General features: G+C 29.2%; 1 protein-coding gene across 4 annotated transcripts in view; it reads left to right on the top strand.

Annotated features, from left to right (window-relative positions):
- Positions 1-18,770, top strand: part of LOC116771070 (rap1 GTPase-activating protein 1) — a 134,367-nt gene that overhangs the window by 43,054 nt on the left and 72,543 nt on the right. Inside the window, exon 1 of one of the 4 annotated variants that reach the window (XM_061523120.1) lies at positions 17,999-18,159. The exons of 1 other annotated variant lie outside the window; for it this stretch is intronic. In XM_061523120.1, the coding sequence (XP_061379104.1) occupies positions 18,134-18,159 (26 nt within the window). In that variant the 5' untranslated portion in view covers positions 17,999-18,133. Of the gene's footprint in view, positions 1-17,998; positions 18,160-18,770 lie in introns of those variants that run through there. 2 more of the 4 variants (XM_061523123.1, XM_061523116.1) reach the window with 2 other exon arrangements.

Below are 18,770 nucleotides of genomic sequence, written 5' to 3'. Positions count from 1 at the left end.
GAAAGGAAGAACCGTCGCGACGTCGCGCGTCTTCTTTCTTAGAAAGAAAAACAATTTCAGGATCAAATGTTTTATGAGCTGGCACCACACCAAAACATATTAAATAAGTTATATAGAAAGTTTTCTTCTTATGGAAGACACGAAACATTTCGAAATATAAATACTATGAATGTAATCCATATTTTAAAAAAAATAATAAATAATATCTAACCGTATATAAAAAAAAAATTATGTAATATTTATTCACTCGATAGCATTTATTTTTTTGCATACAATAGAATATTTCTATTGAAAGAATAAAGACTTTTTAATTAAAAAATTGTGGATCAATCAGAAAAAACAATTACGTTCAGTCTGGTTCTTCAAGTTAATTTTTTTTTGTGCAATTATAAAAAAACGAAGGTCGTGTTGTATACGTCAGTTGTGGTGCTTGCATAGAAAAGGAGACCATACTGGTTTAACACACGTGTCAGAGGTATGTTATGTATTATACACAAGTAAATTATATAAATACATACTTTCATCTCTGTGTGACTGACTACCCCAAGTATGGTCGAATTAATAGACATAAATTTACAAGCGAATTCGCAAAGCGATACGTATCTATTATATCTTTACAATTCGGAAAACTGTATAGATATAATGATACGGGGTAACATACCACATACCCAATGGTTTCCTGCGTATATACGGACCCCTATGCGTTTATCTTGATGAAGGTATATAGCTTTAGTAATTAAAAAACTTTGATATCGTGATTTAAAAAATGTTTATTGTATTAGAATTAGCTAATGAACGAGGGTACCTACAAGATAATTAGTTGCCGTACAAACTGTCACAGAGCAAAGACAATTTTGTCTTGTCCATACTGACTAGTCGAATATGCTGGGATTGTTAATACAATGAAGACAGTCATTTTAATAAAAAAAAACACCGTCCCTTTTTAAAAGTGGAATGCTAGAATAGAGGATTCATAAAAAAAAGTTTTAATAATTTGAATTTTTCGTTCAATGATTTTATTATATACAAATTTTATAAAAAAAAAATGTCGTCATAATATTTCTATATTAGTACATACTTTTTTGAATTTAATATATATTTTTATTTTTTTTATAATTAATGTGGACACGTTGGGAACAAAAACAACATTTTTAGCATAATTAATTGTATGCTTTTCCTGTAACTTTTTTTCAAAAATAGTATAAAAAAATACCAGTGTTAAAATTCCATATATATTAAACAAAACATTAATACTTATTTATATCTCTACCTTTTATACATTTAAAACTCATAATAAAGAGAAAATTTTCCTAAAATTTTAGAAACTCCCGTGTAAGAATCGATCAGTTAATTGAAATTGTACTGATCGATGTTTAACTGTCTTAAGAACTTATAGACAGACATTTGAGAAAGAAATCAAGAGAAACTAACATGTTCGCTATCAAAATTTACTTAATATTAACAAAATATTTGTGAATAATTCAAAACGGTCGCAACGTAATTTTTTAATATTGATTTCACTTTATTGATTCGGTGTCGGCAACAATAGTTATACTCGTTACAAAGGTATAACCTGTCAAAGCTGAAACACCGTTCTCATCGAAGAAAATATTGGATTACAACAAAATGTGAACCAGATATCCAAAATAACAAGAACCCTGTTTATCACAAAATACCGTTGTATACTATGATGACTAAAGCGAACGGGTATCTAGATTTTTTGGTGCAATTATTATTAGGTAAGTTTTGCTTGTTTCATCGATATTGTAAAGGCAGTGGATAAATACATTTTAGAGTTCCCTAGTGTTACTAATAAAAAGATTTACAATTAAAACTATTTACTATACTGCATGTAAAAAGGACCCAAAATATTAAAATTAATTTCTTTATTACATTTTTGACAAAGACGGTTTAAGTTCACAATGATCTATATATATATATCATTAAATATTAGTGCAAGATTGTCTTGCAAAATTTAAAATAGTGTACTGCATACACTATTGCTCAGAATACTTAATAGTGCTAACTGAAAAAACAACGTTCAATTTAAAAATGGTATGTGCAAAGGGTACGTATTTATCTCATTAAATAATTAAGTTTCAAACATTAAAGTTACACTTTTAGTGGTTAATCGATTTACCTACGTTAAACTTTCAAAGCAAGTGCAAATCAAAACTTGATAAAATATTTATGAAACAAGTTTGAACACATTGAAAATTTATTATACTTAACATTATCAAAGCCAAAGTTAAGCTAACTTCATGAATAATGAAACATCAGAACCCTATAGTTTTAGTGAAACTTATAAATATTTTATCAGCAGAACTAAACAATTCAATTAAGTTATAAAGTAATTTGTTTTTAAGTCCTAACAAGGTTATGTAATTCAATTTCATTCGAATAGTTATATCTTATTAAACATAAAATATGTATTTTTCAAAAATGTGTAAGTAACGATGGATTAATTGTATGATGCAAAGACATATGCCTAATGCTAAGTATTTTGTAAAAGTTTTATTTAGGAAAAAAATATATGTATAAAAAATAATTGCAAGCAACGTCATCTATTATACAACAAGAGAAAGTCGTAGAGAATCGTCAATCGTAGTTTCATAGATCCTCACTAGATGGCATTTCGTTAAAAAAGCTACCGTTATTAATCATTATTAAAATAAAAAAAGATTTTTTTTTTACTTAATTGTTGTTAGTTCTATATAAATAACAGTTATTTATATTTTTTACTGTAAATTACGATAGCAATTTTCTTTACTGAACGTATCATAATTCAAATTGTTACATACCTAATATGAAATAATATGGTTTAAAGTCTAGTTAATAAAATAATATACTTATTACTTAATAATATAGATATTGCATCTGTTCTCCTAATACAACAACACTAAAAATTTGTCTTATCTCTTTATTACTTTGAAAAACGAAAAGTTTGTTCAAAATTAAACTACATGGTAAATAAAGAAATGGCTAAATCTTAAAAAAAGACTAATGGAAAACTGTAATTTGTGGTAAAAATTGGTTACTTGAAAGTAAAGATAACGATAGGACCTAGGTAGAGAGATACTTCACCCTGTATGATCAATTCAAAGGAGAATGTTTCTACAGAAAAATGTATTAGAATTCATAAGATACGGCTCATTGCTTTAAAACATTATTATCATTATTAATAGTAAGGTCTGAGACATTTGTTTCGAATGTTGAGCGTGACGAAGACGTTCAATATCAATAAATTTTAACATGCTTCAAACAAAATTATAGTTTACAAATGAAAGTAATTCCATGAAGCAACATAAAAACATACATAATTAATAAGAAAAAATAAACTGTCAAAGCAACTAGGCTTTACAATTTATTAAAAGCTTGGTAAATAATATTCTTTTTCAGAATAATAAAACTATGACACCGAAGCAGTGTAATTCTGTTAGATGTAATTTCCATTCAAATTATCCATCCATACGACTTGATTCTTTGCTCGCTCGTTTGCACTTCCTCCACCCATTAATATAACATGATTGCACTATTTAAATTGTATTGACAATACCAGTTTTACAAGCTTCGGAACTAGTATTCCCTGTTGAAAGAAAACTTGAAAGGATATATGCATCATTTTAAAATGTATTTAATATGTAAGAAATCGGATATAGCTATAAGGGTTTAGAATTATTAATAAAATGTTGTCACCTGGACCTTGTGGTGAATACCAATACAGACATTCAAAAACTTTGCTAATTCAAGACTAAATTTAATAGTTCTTTTCTGAATAATGATGATTATAAAATATAGGTCTCTTAATTTTATTCTACAGATAATAAAAATCTCAATTGAATATTATACCAAAAAATTGTTATTTGCACTTTCGAGCAATTTATAAGGAGAACAACAAAACTAATTCTTAATGGTCGACTACAGTGAGAAAGTAAACTCGCTCATTTTACTACGACTGTGACGGAAACACGGACGATTAGTACAAATGTCTATTTTAAAACAGCAAGCAGACTGTATGGTGGCTTGTTTTCCTTATTTAATAAGACGCGTGCCGGACATAAGCAATTGTTCGTGCCCGCGTACCATGACGCTGTAAATCAACTTTTCGCTTGTAAAAATAAAGGGGCGTTAAGGATCCGTTAGTGAAATATTGAAGATTTTCGATTATGAATATATTTTTAGAACTACAGCTGTACTTTTTATTATTAACCTTGAAATTTTTAAAGGGTGACTTATTGGAGCAAAATTTATTGACTTCGGAAAACGTTAAGGGTTTGATTTAATGTGTCAGTTTTTTATTGTTGTATGAGAGGTCCTTTGTTACAACTCTAGCACCCACTTTATTTATGATAACTAACAATTTTAACGCGCCATTTATTTTATGCCGGGGTAGTTATACTATCAAACGAGCTAAAACGTTTTAGTTGGGTTTTACTTGGTTGTCAGCTTGAAATGATATCTTTTATATGTCACGTAACAATTAATTTGTTTTATAATAAACGATTCTCGATTTTGTCAAATCTTAATTTTATAAAATTTTAACTTGACGGTAATTCTTAGGATATATAAAAAAATATTTAACTTTTGAGGGACATATTAAAATGTTATCCCTATAAGATACCAGTTTACTCTGATTGCCCTAATTTATGTATACGAATACGCAAATAAAACAAACATTGCAAACAACGAAACAAACAAACAATAAATCAAGCCGACAAAATACAGAATATATTCATTGAGGGCCTTCAAATGAATTTACATTTTTGTTTGTTTGTTTTTTTTTATTGAATCTGATTTCAATCTGTGCATTTACCACTTGAATTAAAATCTCTAAAACTAAAAAGCTAAACATGTACAAAGTGATTGTTAATTTAAAATGAATTGTTATTTAAGATATGCAGGTTTTGGTTCATTGAAACAAAGAGAATTACACACTTAAAAGAAACTGAAAGTTATGTTAATTATTACAATATTTAGAATAGTGCTCTAGTTATATAAACTTAGCTTTCTGCAAATTTGCATTAATTGACAAATCTCCTTAAAACTATAGAAGATCTAAAGCTAAATATTGTTAATTACTGTTTAGTTTTATTCAAACAACACAAGGTACTAACAGGAAAATGATAAGATATAACGAAAAAAAATGCTAACAAAGTATAATCAACCGAGTTATGTAAAATAAAATAAAAACTACAAAACATGAAGTACTAGAAATAAAACTAGTTTGTGGTTGAAATGTAACACAAAAGATAGACAAAAGCATGTGCCCAATAAGTTCATACTTCATGTTTGCTCAAGGGGCGTTGGGGTTCGTTACCAAAAAGCATTTGCAATGTTTTTGCTAACATCGATAAATTCAACACCAGATACATCTATTGTTATGTTTTAGTATTGTTCGTTTGTTATCTAAATAACAAATTCAGTTTTCAAGCAGAGCCTCACTCCATCAAATGTTAATTTTAAATATACCCATTGAAAAATTGTTATTGGTTACGCTCATGTCTTGGTAAAATTTTATTATTGTTTTTCTATAATTTAAATAAAAGTTGGCATAGCACATGTCTAAAAGGAGGAGCTTCCTAGATTTACATAAATATAATAAAATATCACTCCCAATCTTCTCACAGCTTAATAACTTTTAATTCCTATGACAATAATAAAATCAAAGAGTGAAATAAAACCCAATATCTCGATATATATTAAATAAAATATACATCGTATAAAAAAACATGTCTCTTTTCGGCGAACAGCCAAATAACAAATGTATCTAATGCAAATCAGTCAACATAAAGGAAGCGCCGGCGCATTGTCATGCTGAATGTACGGACTGTACATCGCAATAAACATACGCCCCTATTTACGTTTACAGAACGGTACTTTTGATTTTTAATTAAATTACAACCCTCTATTTTGCATTACTTTTGGAGTACCTATAAATGTGCTATATTAGTTAGTGACCCTACGATATTTATTTTATTTAAGTTTGTAAAAATAAATAAAATCTTTTTTTTTTTACTAAAGGTGTTTTATGATCGTTACGCATCCAAAACACTCTAAACAAATTGTCATGTAGTGCGGTTAGAAGTGCGTTTATTTAAATTAAACCCATTTCACGTACATGTCTTAAAAGATTGTTGATAGATTTTCTATAAGTTTATAATATTAAGTTATTATACAGATTGTTTTTCCTGTGACATAAAATTCTATATTTGTCCTTTAAAAATTAAATATATTTAAGATTTAAATTTATATGGTGAAGCACTATAAAGCAGGACTAAAAAAAATATATACAAATTATTCTTAAAAAAGTCATCAAAATAGTTGACTGTTACATTTTCTATATATAATAATAAATGTTATTCAAAAAAAGGTAACTTGTGCCCACCGTCCGTCAAAACAGAATTAAAGAATCCAACGAAAAGGTCACTAGAGGGCGCTCATTGTCACTCCTTGATGAATGGCTGTCATATTCCAACTATCAGCTATACATATGCAAATACAATTTTGATGTATGACTGACTACATATTCGAAAATGTGAAAACGAAGGGGAGGAGAAATTTTTTATTATTGAATATTCCGGGACAAGATAAAATTTAAATAGAATAAATTTTTACAAAATTTACTTCTATAATTCTTTGTTATAACAGTAAAAATGCTCCTTTATTACATCGTATTCATATATGTACCTACACGTATCATTACTTGAAATTCTAAAACTAATGGCCATTTTTAAGATGCTTTCTATTTAGACCATTTAATATTCGGAACGACTTCACTAACATTAGAAACAGAAGATTTCTAAGACTGAAGAATTTTATGTTTATTTTCTAATGTGGTAATTTTTATGCAAAACTGAAATTTAGCTTAAAAAAAATTCTCATACCAGTGCTGTAAATGTAAATTATTATTGAAACGTACTCCCCAGACAATATTTTTTTTAATTTAGCTATTGAAACTCGATAATCGACGGACCTCGATATATCAATTAAAATTCAAATAACATTAAAAATAAATATTTCTCGACACAATCAGGATACAAACCTGCAGTAGGTATACAGGGCTCGAAAGCTAAGTATCTGAACTCATATAAAGTGTTTATTCGTTCGAGAAGGAAAACATCCGTTAGCACACAAAATATTTTCGACACGCGTCTCCGTAACATATCGTTCTATCTTCTTTTATAAAGTTCGTTCAAAGGGTTGAATACACAATACAATGAATCAAGTTTCCTATGTGAGTTATTTGAGGTCCTACGGCCTTTTCAAAACCACGGCCCGATGTCACCATTCACAAATGATTGATGTAACTAATTAATTTAGGTGTGCGCGTGTTATCCGAATGCGATGCACTCGAATACAAATTAAAAATTGGGTTTGATCCTTTGTAATGTTAAATAACAAAGCATAGATGTTTAATTATAAAAAAAAAAATGCTTCGGGGAATGTTCAGTTTATAAGGTTCGGTGAAAAAAAATACAAAATATTTGTTATATCCAAGAATTTGTTAGCAATCAGACACATTATTTAAATGATTTTTTTTAAAGATATATTTTATTTCGTTATAGCCATTATTTTATTCATTTTATATATGTGTCATTGATCTTTTTTTATTATGTAGCTCTCATTACCATTATTATATTAAATTTATAAACTCAACTCAATTTCGTTTCTTCCATAATTTTCTTTACCGCACCGTAACTATCAAGGTGTGGGCCGAGGGATATGAGCGTACATTATGAATGTTTCCATCGCCATCTGACCTATAACTGTGACCCCATTTTTAAAATAAGACGACCCCAGTATTCCGATATTGAGAAATCATAAGCGATCTGTATTTTCTAGTAAAGTTTCGGTATTAGAATCCATAGTTCTATGTGGAAGGGAGAATTTTAAAAATCATTCAATAGCATGTTGTTTTAAAAGTATAACCATATTATTTTAATATAAAAAAATATATAATATGTATCTAAAATACTCTGAGTAGTTTTATTTTCGTCTGTTATGTATTTATTATTTATTTATTCACAGCGAACATACTTTGATATGGATACAAATGCGTTATCAAAAATACCTTAATTATTATTATTATTTTGCGTCATTTAAGTATTATTGATTCAATTACAAAGCTTCTCATAAATTCCCCGTGATAAGAAGCGGGAAAGACATCAATTTATTATGTACATTTTACGATGAAAGCACGTACATCCCACAACAAGTAAGTCCAGGTTATGCACCGTTGCCTGTGGCTTACTATGCTTCGTTACTTCACCTTAGATTTTATTTAATTATAACAACAGCTTTTTACAAATACCTAATTATTTCCGACGGAAGTTGAACTATATGTTTAAATTAATGTCTTAAAACTCTGTGATTTAAAAACACTTCCTCAATTATGTTATAAAACATCTCTTGTAACGCTTCAGTTAGAAATATTTTATTTTGTTTTAATTAATGAAATAAAACTATTCCAAATCACACACACATATATATATAAATAAGAAAAATATCAAAATATAATATTTTTTTACAATTGTTCTTTGTACGATAATGCAACTATAATATTTAAGTTTCGGTTATTTTCTTTTCATGTTTGGGTCACGGAAGAGATAACAACCTTTGAGATAAAGAGGTTGTAAAACCAAAACCAAAGAAAGATTACTTCGAGGTAAAAATATATCTTCATGTAACAAATTTCTTATAAAAGTCTCTTACTTGAACGGGATATAACAATGGATTTATGTTTAAATTAATGGAGCTTTTGGGACTTGAATGTTACGAAAATTTACCTCCACTCATAATGTCTGCGTTAAATCTAAATTACATTGTCTTTGTGCGGATATCTTTGATAAGGGGCCTCTTATCTGTAAGTTATATTTGACATCTGTTACAACAGTAATCCCGAAACGTCCTGTATCTTAACTCTTAAGCTTCTAAGATAATGTTACCATAATATTTGCAACAGTATGTCGCTTTGCAGCTGTCGGCAGCTGTCTGCCGAACTGACTCAGGCCTTACTATCATTGTTTTTAGTAGAGGTGTCAATATTCTTGGACGTGTAACTAGTGAGATATTATGGGCATATTTTAGTTTATACGACATTTGATCATTTTATTTCAATTTAGGATTTAATGAATAATTTTATGTTTAATACTCAGAACAAGCAATCTTTACTTGGTTATTTAGTAGCAAAAAGTGTATCAAGAATTTTTTTTATAACAGTATAAATAACAATCGAAAATACGAATAAAATCTTGTGACATATATTTCCTTAACTTTTAAAAATATATTGAATGCAATAAAATAAATGTTGTAAGTGGATACGTAGAATAAAAAAATATAGTTAACAAAATGTATAAAATCGTTATGTATTAAATTATACGTTCTTTTATTGATACATTTTGGGAAGTGTACAAACAATGACCTTATGCAAATTTTAAAATTAGAATCTGGTATTTTAAAATCCTACATAAGGACCAGACAGCTATAAGTTACTTAGACTAATAATTTCTCACAATTCATAAGAGGTAATTTAAGTCTCAGATATTCTTAAAGCATGAATGATGTTGTTTAATTACTTGTTATTTTTTGCAGATAAATGTAACGAATATCAATCTATACAAAGTATCGTATTTATAATATAACTAGGACCATTTCTATAGTTGTATAACATCTGGATAATTTTACCCTATTACTCAACGTGTTGTTAATTGACAAGTTGACAAAACTTTACAGATAGAAATAAAAAAAAAAAAAAACCGTTAAATTATAGGAACGTTTACGAAATATCATATTATTAGTATGCATGTATGTGGCGTATGTAGCGTAATAACTAACTATTTTAGAGTATTAGGTTCAATATAAAATTATATAAGAGCAACCGCTGCGTGAAATTACACGCCATTGTGTATGAATAACAAACACGATCTCTCAGAGTATGTAGTTCTATCTCTGGCTCTAAAACTGTTGATGTACGATTTTATAGAGTAGAACTCGCAATATAACCCTTACCAAGGGACAAAAAGAACCATCTGCTATTATTATATGAACCTTAATCCCCAAAAATAAGAGCTGTAATAGTATAAAAGTAACCGTTCTTAGGATAAATGAGAAAGAATATTGTTCTAACATTATTGCCGAAAAGGTCGGTTGAATGGATTGCTATTTGAAGTGGGACACTACAATAGTGCAATAAATAACGCTTAGACACCCGATACCTTTTAAACACGTGCCTTTATAAACTTTTAACGTATCGATTTCATTTATAAACCAGTAGTAATACAAAAATGATTACTAAAATAATAAGAATTAAAATATTTTTTTTGTATAATGGATGTTTTAAACTATATAATATGTTGTGTTATAATTGTATTAGAAATTAATTGTATTCAAAGAGTTTTTAAATGTCTTCTATTTTGGGAATTATTACATCAAGTACGATTTATTGCGGCGACAAATTTGAAACGGTTCTTTTGATAAACATATAAATAATGTGTTTAGGTAAGGGGTTTAGCTAAAGTTTACATAGATATTTATCTTTTATTTAACAAATTCCTGATTCCTTATGACGAACTGTTTTAAACAACTCAATATTTTAGTATAAAATAATATTATATCTGTCTCATTAACTTAAAGGTTTCCACATCCTTTGATAACGCAAAACTTAACAACAAGAGCCCTTCCCTGTATACTTTTGTTTTTAAATTATCTAAGCGGATATCCCATATATACACCGTATGCTCTCTAATTAAGGGTCCTTGTATGATACACATTAATGCCGTGGTTCTTATTCCATTAACATAAAGACTACAATGCAAAATTGGCCAATGTTACGCAAAGCAAATGTCTAGACCCTAGTTTAATTTGTCCTCTCTTTGACGGTAAACATAATTTACCACCCCCATGTCTGACTTTAATGTTGAAAATTGCAAAGCAAATATACATATGTATATCCATTATACAAAAATCTGTGCGTTTATATTTATGATCGTAAGGTTTTACTTAATGCGGCCAGCTTCCTACTTGCGCTCTAATGAAATTCCTTTCATGGGACGACATAGAACAGAAATTACAAAAATGTATAACACAAGAACCGATGAAGTATGGCACATTATACTTCAAAGCTTCTACGACCATAGATTCCATATAGACAGCCTTCGACGATATTATTACGGTAATTTTTATCGGATCATCTGACATTTTGTATTAATTTTATCTAAAATCGAATCCCTCGTCGGTGATGTCGATCGCGATCTACAGGTCGTTAACCTCTCTATAACAGCGAATGTTCTGTATTTTTTTTTATTGACTTTAAAATGGACCTTATTACACGTATTACAAGCATCCGAGGCCCTGAAAAGGACCCCTTTAATTGATGTATTATAAAAATCCCTATTTTTCCGCTCTACTGCTTAGATTATGTTAATAGATGTAATACCGTCTTAAATCAACACATCAACGCGGACTATTGTGACAATTGTATCAAATAAAAAAAAAATTGGTAATGCTTTTTTTGTCATAAATAAATTCTTTATATTATAAGAACAAGTCGGCAAAGACTTTCTTGTAACATGTCCAAAAAATATGTACTTTTAAGAATTTATGCCAAAAAAAAATACATTTTATTTATGTCCATTTTCAAGTATTTAATGATAATGAATTATACATTAAACATTAATATTATTGCAATGACATAAAAATCGAGTACATTTTTAAACAATCCCTAAAACGCGAGTAATCCCCGGTTATTCTTTCAAAGTTATACAAAAGGCGAAGCGACAATGAGGGGATCAACCCTAATTCCTAATTCAAATCTGTTAAATCTGAATGGTAGCCCCCCGTTTCGATTTGGTGGTCAACGAAATCCGATACTTTAGCGCGATAGCGTTGAAGAGTCAAGTTACTATTAGTGCCTGTTAAGATCACACGCATTGGAATTAAACAAATGGTCATAAATATTTAAAAAAAAAACATTAAATATAATTTCATCGAATTATGTCACAAAGTCATTACTTAGTAACCACTTTGATGTCTTTTTTTAATTTTATAGATATATAACTTGGTTTAATACCAAAAGAATAATATAATTATAATGCAATTTATTGGTATAATCTTTCTTTTTTAGTATTGGATATTGGATATTATTTTTCAGGATTTTGTTACTACAATAATCATACAAAATGGGTGTACATTATAAATAATTAATATAGATCGCTATTTTATTCTAAGATATACAGACAATAAAATTAAGGTTTATATAAGTTTATAAAATAGAACGAGCTAAATATTTGCTCTGCACTCCAAGCATTTTTAAGAAACAACTGAAAACCGCAAAAGTTTTCTCAAAAATATTTTTAATCAATTAATGTCTCGAAGATTTTGACCACGAAACTGTTCTGTAAACTAGTTTCGTGTAATTAATCACGTGCCACTTGTGACCGACAGCGCTGGCAAGATTAAATCTGTTGCGGAATCCTGATAGGCATTCTGTTTTATTGATTTTAATCATATCTTCATCAGTGAATCCATTATCATTGGGATATTAAGTAAATTTTAGGTTTTTATAATTTGTGTCCTGTGTAAATAAAACTGTATATATTATTCTTTTATGTATTGACGTCTACATAGAGAGGATAGGTACGAGTATATTCGTTACATTTGTTAAGGGTAATTTTAGTTTATTCTTTATTTGTTTATTGCACGAACGTTTATAAAAGTTTAATTATATTTATTTTCCTTTTCTTCTTCTGAACTACTTTTTTAAATATTTTCTCAACTTCCATCGAATGTTAAGTTTCTATATCAATAACATAATGGACGTTGTTGCAAGTTATTTGGCTATAATTTATATCAAGATGTGAAAGAAGAAGCAGTATTCATCTTAAATTTCAATTCTTTGGTCAGAGATGTTACCATATAAGTATATATTGCAAATCACAACAGATTTGTAATCCCAAAAGTATCGAAAGCTTCTCCAATCCTGAATATGTCAGAATATTGAAATTAATGTTACATCTGTTTAGATTTAATACATTATATATATGTTACAAAAGGAATGTCATATATAAAGTTACAACTCTATTTTATACGTAAAAGTATTTGAAGAATGTAAATAATTCCAGCGGCGTGGTAGAATAATTGATCCTCTTTGTGAAATAGTGTGAGGAAATAGCTTTAAGTACGGATGACTCTTGAATGCCATTCAAAGGGGTATTGAGCTTAACATATTAACTCACGGCTGGTGGTTAGCGTAGGTATTCTTAAAAAATAGATTAAAGCTAACGACCTTAAAGGGTACGTCTCATTTTATTACAGTCACACAATAGGGTTAAAAGAGTCATTGTTGAGATCGCGTCTGACTTAATACAATACATTTTAGTTCTTTGTGTGGGTGAAATTCTTGTTTGAAAGTATTTAAAGGTCATACGAGACTATCATTGCTAAGCATCAACTCTTTAACTCTTAGGAAATATTTAAAAAGTTCTCTAAGAACGCTCCTTAATTGAACATTTTAATGCCTTGTTAACTATTCAATATATGTACAATTCTAAACATTATACGTGAAGAATATTTGAAAGGTAATAAAACAGGAGAAAGGTCATTGACACTTACTGAGAAAAGAGGGCTGGGATCGCCGTTGTTTTGGTCCTATTGTCCTCTTTGTGAATATTGCTACGCACTTGTGATACTTCACCTTGCTCTGGACTACATCTTGACGCAAATTATAGAGGGGGATACAAATTGTTTCAAAATATAAAATTTCACAATTGTATTTTTATTACAAAGGAAATTTTTAAACATTTCATTCGCTAAGTTTTTGGCACATTGAAACAAAGGTTTGCATTTTTATTAAAATACATTTAAAATATCGATAATCGTTAAAAAAATTGTGCGAATGATATGAATCTTAAATTAATAAAAGGTCGATCGCGATATTTGGTATCCAAGAACTCTTCAAAGATAAATTGGATACATTTGATTCCTTTAATTATTTCAAAATTTATTTATTATGCATTTAAAATATGATGTTTTGATTCAAACCACCCTTTTCTTATCCAACCCGGCTCGTATTATCATCAAATATATTATAATAAAGTTAACTGTGTGAATAACAGCATCCTTTTGTGGTCTATTGTTGTTTTGTGGGAACTTTCTACTGGGTCATGTACTTACTCTATTGTTATTATTATCTAAGGGATACTTAGCAGTTCTTTCGTCTTAGTATAGTGACCGCGTGATGTGGACAAAAGGTCTAAATAGCCAGACATTCGTGTTGTAACAAATCTCGTCATTGTTCGGTTTTCTTTCAGATTATGTGACGCTTCCCCTAATAAAATAAAATATTGTTTTAATTTGTTAAAAGAGTGCTGATTTTATATCGTGAATGTAAGCTCTTCCAAGGCTTTTGATCATGATTACGATTCCAAACGATAATTTCAAATTACAAGAGGTGATTGCATTGTAGCCACTACACCGGTTTGATTTGCTCTACAATCTCAAACCTAGACTTTCTTTTTATTATCTTCGTTCCTACAGGTTGTTAACGCTAAAAATAGTGTTAATATCAAAATCTAGGTTCATTCGATATACCAATAGGATTTTGAGTTATGAAAGTATGTTAGTGAATTTCTGTCTTAAGTACACACTAGAATTATGGGTCAAATTACAAAAATATCTCTTTGTGTTAAATTTATAAACCTCATACAGTTTTACACATGCAAATAGGTGAAAAAAATATATTGGTACGTACAGAATACGGTTGAGTTTGATAAAAATTAAGTATAAATACAATAAAGCCTACATTCGAGGTTAAAGAATGCAAGGATTAATAAAACTTTTTACAAACCATGGGACGCAAAAATTGTTTTCTAATTTAAATATGGAACTAGTTTTTTTCGTCAACATTGGAGCATTAAAGTCGGTCGGGTCAAACATGATTTTTCTCTCATCGGAATCATTAAAATAAACGAGATTTTGGACGACAAGCATCTCGCAAAAACCGGCTATAATGATAATAAAAAGCAGATGTGATTTTGGTATTTGCTATTGTTTATAAAATTTATTACGAATGCAAGAAAAGTGAAATGATTTATAATATAACTTGTATTTACTCTCGATTTCGAGATACCAGTTATTAATTTATTCGAAAAGAATTTAATTTTTCCTTAAAATTATTATTTTTGTTACAGGTAAGGACTTGGAGGAAGGCGTTATGAAGAATATTCTGTTTCTTATTATGTTAAAATTTCCGATTAGAATTATATAAAGGATTTCATATTTCAAACTCAATAAAGTATTGCTAACATTAATAAACAAATTAATCATGATTTAAGAAAGACAATTATAAACAAAACGGATGTTGCTTAATTGAATTTACTTAGAAAATAGAATATAATTAAATCCTTCTCTCGTTTAATATTGGGTTATCTTTGACTTCATTCTATTAATTTTTTATCTTATTACTTGCAACGGAAACCCTCAGGTCCAAGGTACAGAAAACAATTCTTGACGGTAATATTACATTTGGGGTCCCATGTTAAGGTAATTATGGGTCAAACTGTACCATGACCCCTTTCAAGTTTGGCACGAAAGTTTCAAGTAAACACATCGTCATTCAAATTCAAAAGGTCATTGGCATAGAATTATACAGCTTCTTTGATATGTGTAATTTGAGTTTTCCAAACCAATGCGTATCAAGATTAGAAATAGCAACGGCTTTTGTTGTTTAAAAATAATTAGAATCTTGCTTATATTTATGATTAACTTACGCTATTATTGTTTTTCTTTTAAACCTTTACATTTCTCTACTGTTAATAATTAAAAAAAAAAAAAACAAGAATTACAAACGAAAATTTGAGAATCATTTTTGTTTCTGACTCAAATAAGTTATAGTCAGCCTTTTAAAGGTGCACAAAACAAAACAGTACGATGCATATGAAATATTAAACGTATAAGTTTTAATAATTTATTAGTTTCAATAAAATTTAATGCGCCAGCAAAATTCCTATACATATATTGTATGGCAACTGTTCGAAGAAGGTGTCTATTTGTTTCAATTAAGCTTCACACGTGCTTTGCCTACATTATAATAGACCATATACAGTATACTCGACGCCGGCTAGCGAATATGGGTGTCAATAAGTAAGGCTACATATTAATATATTACGAAATATTTTTTTGCGTCTTCCTACTTATGACGTATTATAGTAATTTTCAAAACAGCTCTTCCTAGCACTTCATTAGTAATAACCATATACATGTGTATGGTTATTAGGTCTTTTTTATCGAATTCACATTAAATTATTATTGTTATCATTAATTTATATATTTGTTTTTGGTACGTATTGTAATTTTTTCTCATACAATATTTTTATATTTATTCCATAAAACTATAATTCATATAGTCAATCCATGGCTTTGTACTTTTAAACAATTAAAATTTGGGATATTTGGGCTTAAAACTCAATACGATTATATATGAGAAAGTTTGTATGATGGTATGTATGTATGTTATCAGTGAGAAAAACACAACTCATCCGAAGAGATGAAATCCTACAAGTAGGTAAGCTACACTGCTGAATAAGTCATAGGCTATTTGTTTCTGAATTAATCCTTGGGGATTTGAGGCAAATCTCCGGGTAAAAATTATTAACACATAAAAATATAATAAAAGTGCAACTTTAATGCTTTTTTGAAATAACAACGTCCTAATGGGATTTCTTGATAAGTCAGAGATTAATGAATTTTTTTATTACTCAATATACAGACTGGAAGTTCAAATAAATAATTACAGTAACAAAAGCAGCTTCTGCAGCTACAGCGCTTTTGTATATTTATCGTTCCAATTAGCACACCAAAACAAAAAAGCCTATTCTCTCCCGACCAAAACCCTTTATAATAAGAGCACAGGTGGTCACACTAGCACAGTGACCCCGATTCTGTCGCTGCGGGACGTCCCAGAGCTATTGTCCATAATCTTCCATCTCGATTCTAAATTGAGAATGAGATATGCCAATAAAGAATGAATTGCATTTCAGTCAAATATTTTTGTAACTTGATAACGAATAAATAATAAAAAAAAATGACATTTGAATAATTTTACGAATTTTAATAAAAATACTATTTACGAAGATCAAATTAAAATAATCTATATATTGCTGAACACATACTATAGAATAAGATACACCGTTTATTTAAAATACAGGCTTTTAGAACAAACGCTGCTCGACCGCGGATGGAATGTCGTGTGCCTGTTATTACGTTGCGTTTCTAAACGGTAAGAAGATTGGCTTCCGAACCGTTTGAAATTTGTACCAGAACAGATACAATTGTATATCAGACCTGTTATACACCTGTGTTGTATTCACTTTTTTATCGCAGGAAGTAACTGGTGAGAATCGATGAAACACAAAATCATTGCTTGATAATATTAAAACTTTAACCAATGCTGCTTCGGACGAGACGGAGACAGTTTATTCCTGTAGAAGTACTTAGGGACATCCAGGTACATTATCGCTGTTCATTAGTATGCGTCGCGAAACTGAGTGTGGAGGCGTGTAGCATCACCAAGATAGTGACTAACAGATGAGTATTACCCCCGTGAACTGTGGAATACATTACCTTTTACCAGTACAAAATAACGGCAACTGATCCTTTGTCACTTTTGACTTATACTACAAAATATACGTATGTTATAACGTATTAACACGTGTTAATTAATCTCGTAAATTAACAAGGTTACTGTGTGTATCTTTCTTTAAAAAATAATAATTTAAACCTTTAACACAAACATTTTATTTCCAAATATTAAATAAAATCAATTCCGTTCTTGATAAAAGAAGCATCGTTAATATTGAATGCATATATTTAATTTACTCCCCAAATTAAATTTGATTGATCTACATCGGAGTCACTGCATCCCGACGCAAGCGCAAGCAACCGTCGAAGCGACGACCAATCACCGAACATCAAGCTTAACTCAAACTTTAGTAGTCGTCCGACTGCGCGTGCGTGTGGTTGTCCTCTTTTTGCCGGTTCAAAGTTCGATAGCCGATCTCGTAAAAATGAGCCTTGTGAATAAGTGAATTCTATAACATTGATTCATGGATTTTTGTGTATCGTGACTGGAATATTTACTATGGTTATCGTTGGTGTTTTCAACAGGTCAGTTTTGTTTTGTTTTACTCCTGCATAATGTTTTTTTATTTGACATACCTTATTTTGTGTTGTATGTTATATATAAACATTCACTTAAGTATAATTCCGATATTAGATAAGTAAATATTATGTAGTATATACCTCTTATGTTCCAAACTACTTAAATAGAGAAATATTCAGTGTTACGTTTCATTGACTCTGTAATATCTTAGTTATGAAGAAGTAAACATAATAAATAGGAACTACAATTAATAATACTGCACATAATTTATGTAAAACGGCCGTCAAAGAGTTTTGCACTGTTTGATTTTTATGAAATCTTCATAAAAAATATCACTCTACCCACAATAAATAGATTCTTGTTGAAATGAAAATTCTTTGAACATTAACCGAATAATATTGCAAGTTATTCTAAAGTTATTAAGTTACAGTTACAATAATTACAATCTGGGCTCGTTTAAAAGAAAACAAACATGGCCTCCCCTAAACGAGGCAGATAAAAAACAAACAATATAATGTGTCAAACTGTAAGCGTCTAATGATTTCTAGCATCTGTCATCAGCCACACTACCATAATGCCCCCGCAAAAACCGTTCTGACAGATGTAATTATCATAT

This window comes from Danaus plexippus, chromosome 17 (genome assembly GCF_018135715.1).
Source record: "Danaus plexippus chromosome 17, MEX_DaPlex, whole genome shotgun sequence".
NCBI lineage: Eukaryota > Metazoa > Arthropoda > Insecta > Lepidoptera > Nymphalidae > Danaus > Danaus plexippus.
This window is presented reverse-complemented; position numbering and strand designations above follow the sequence as displayed.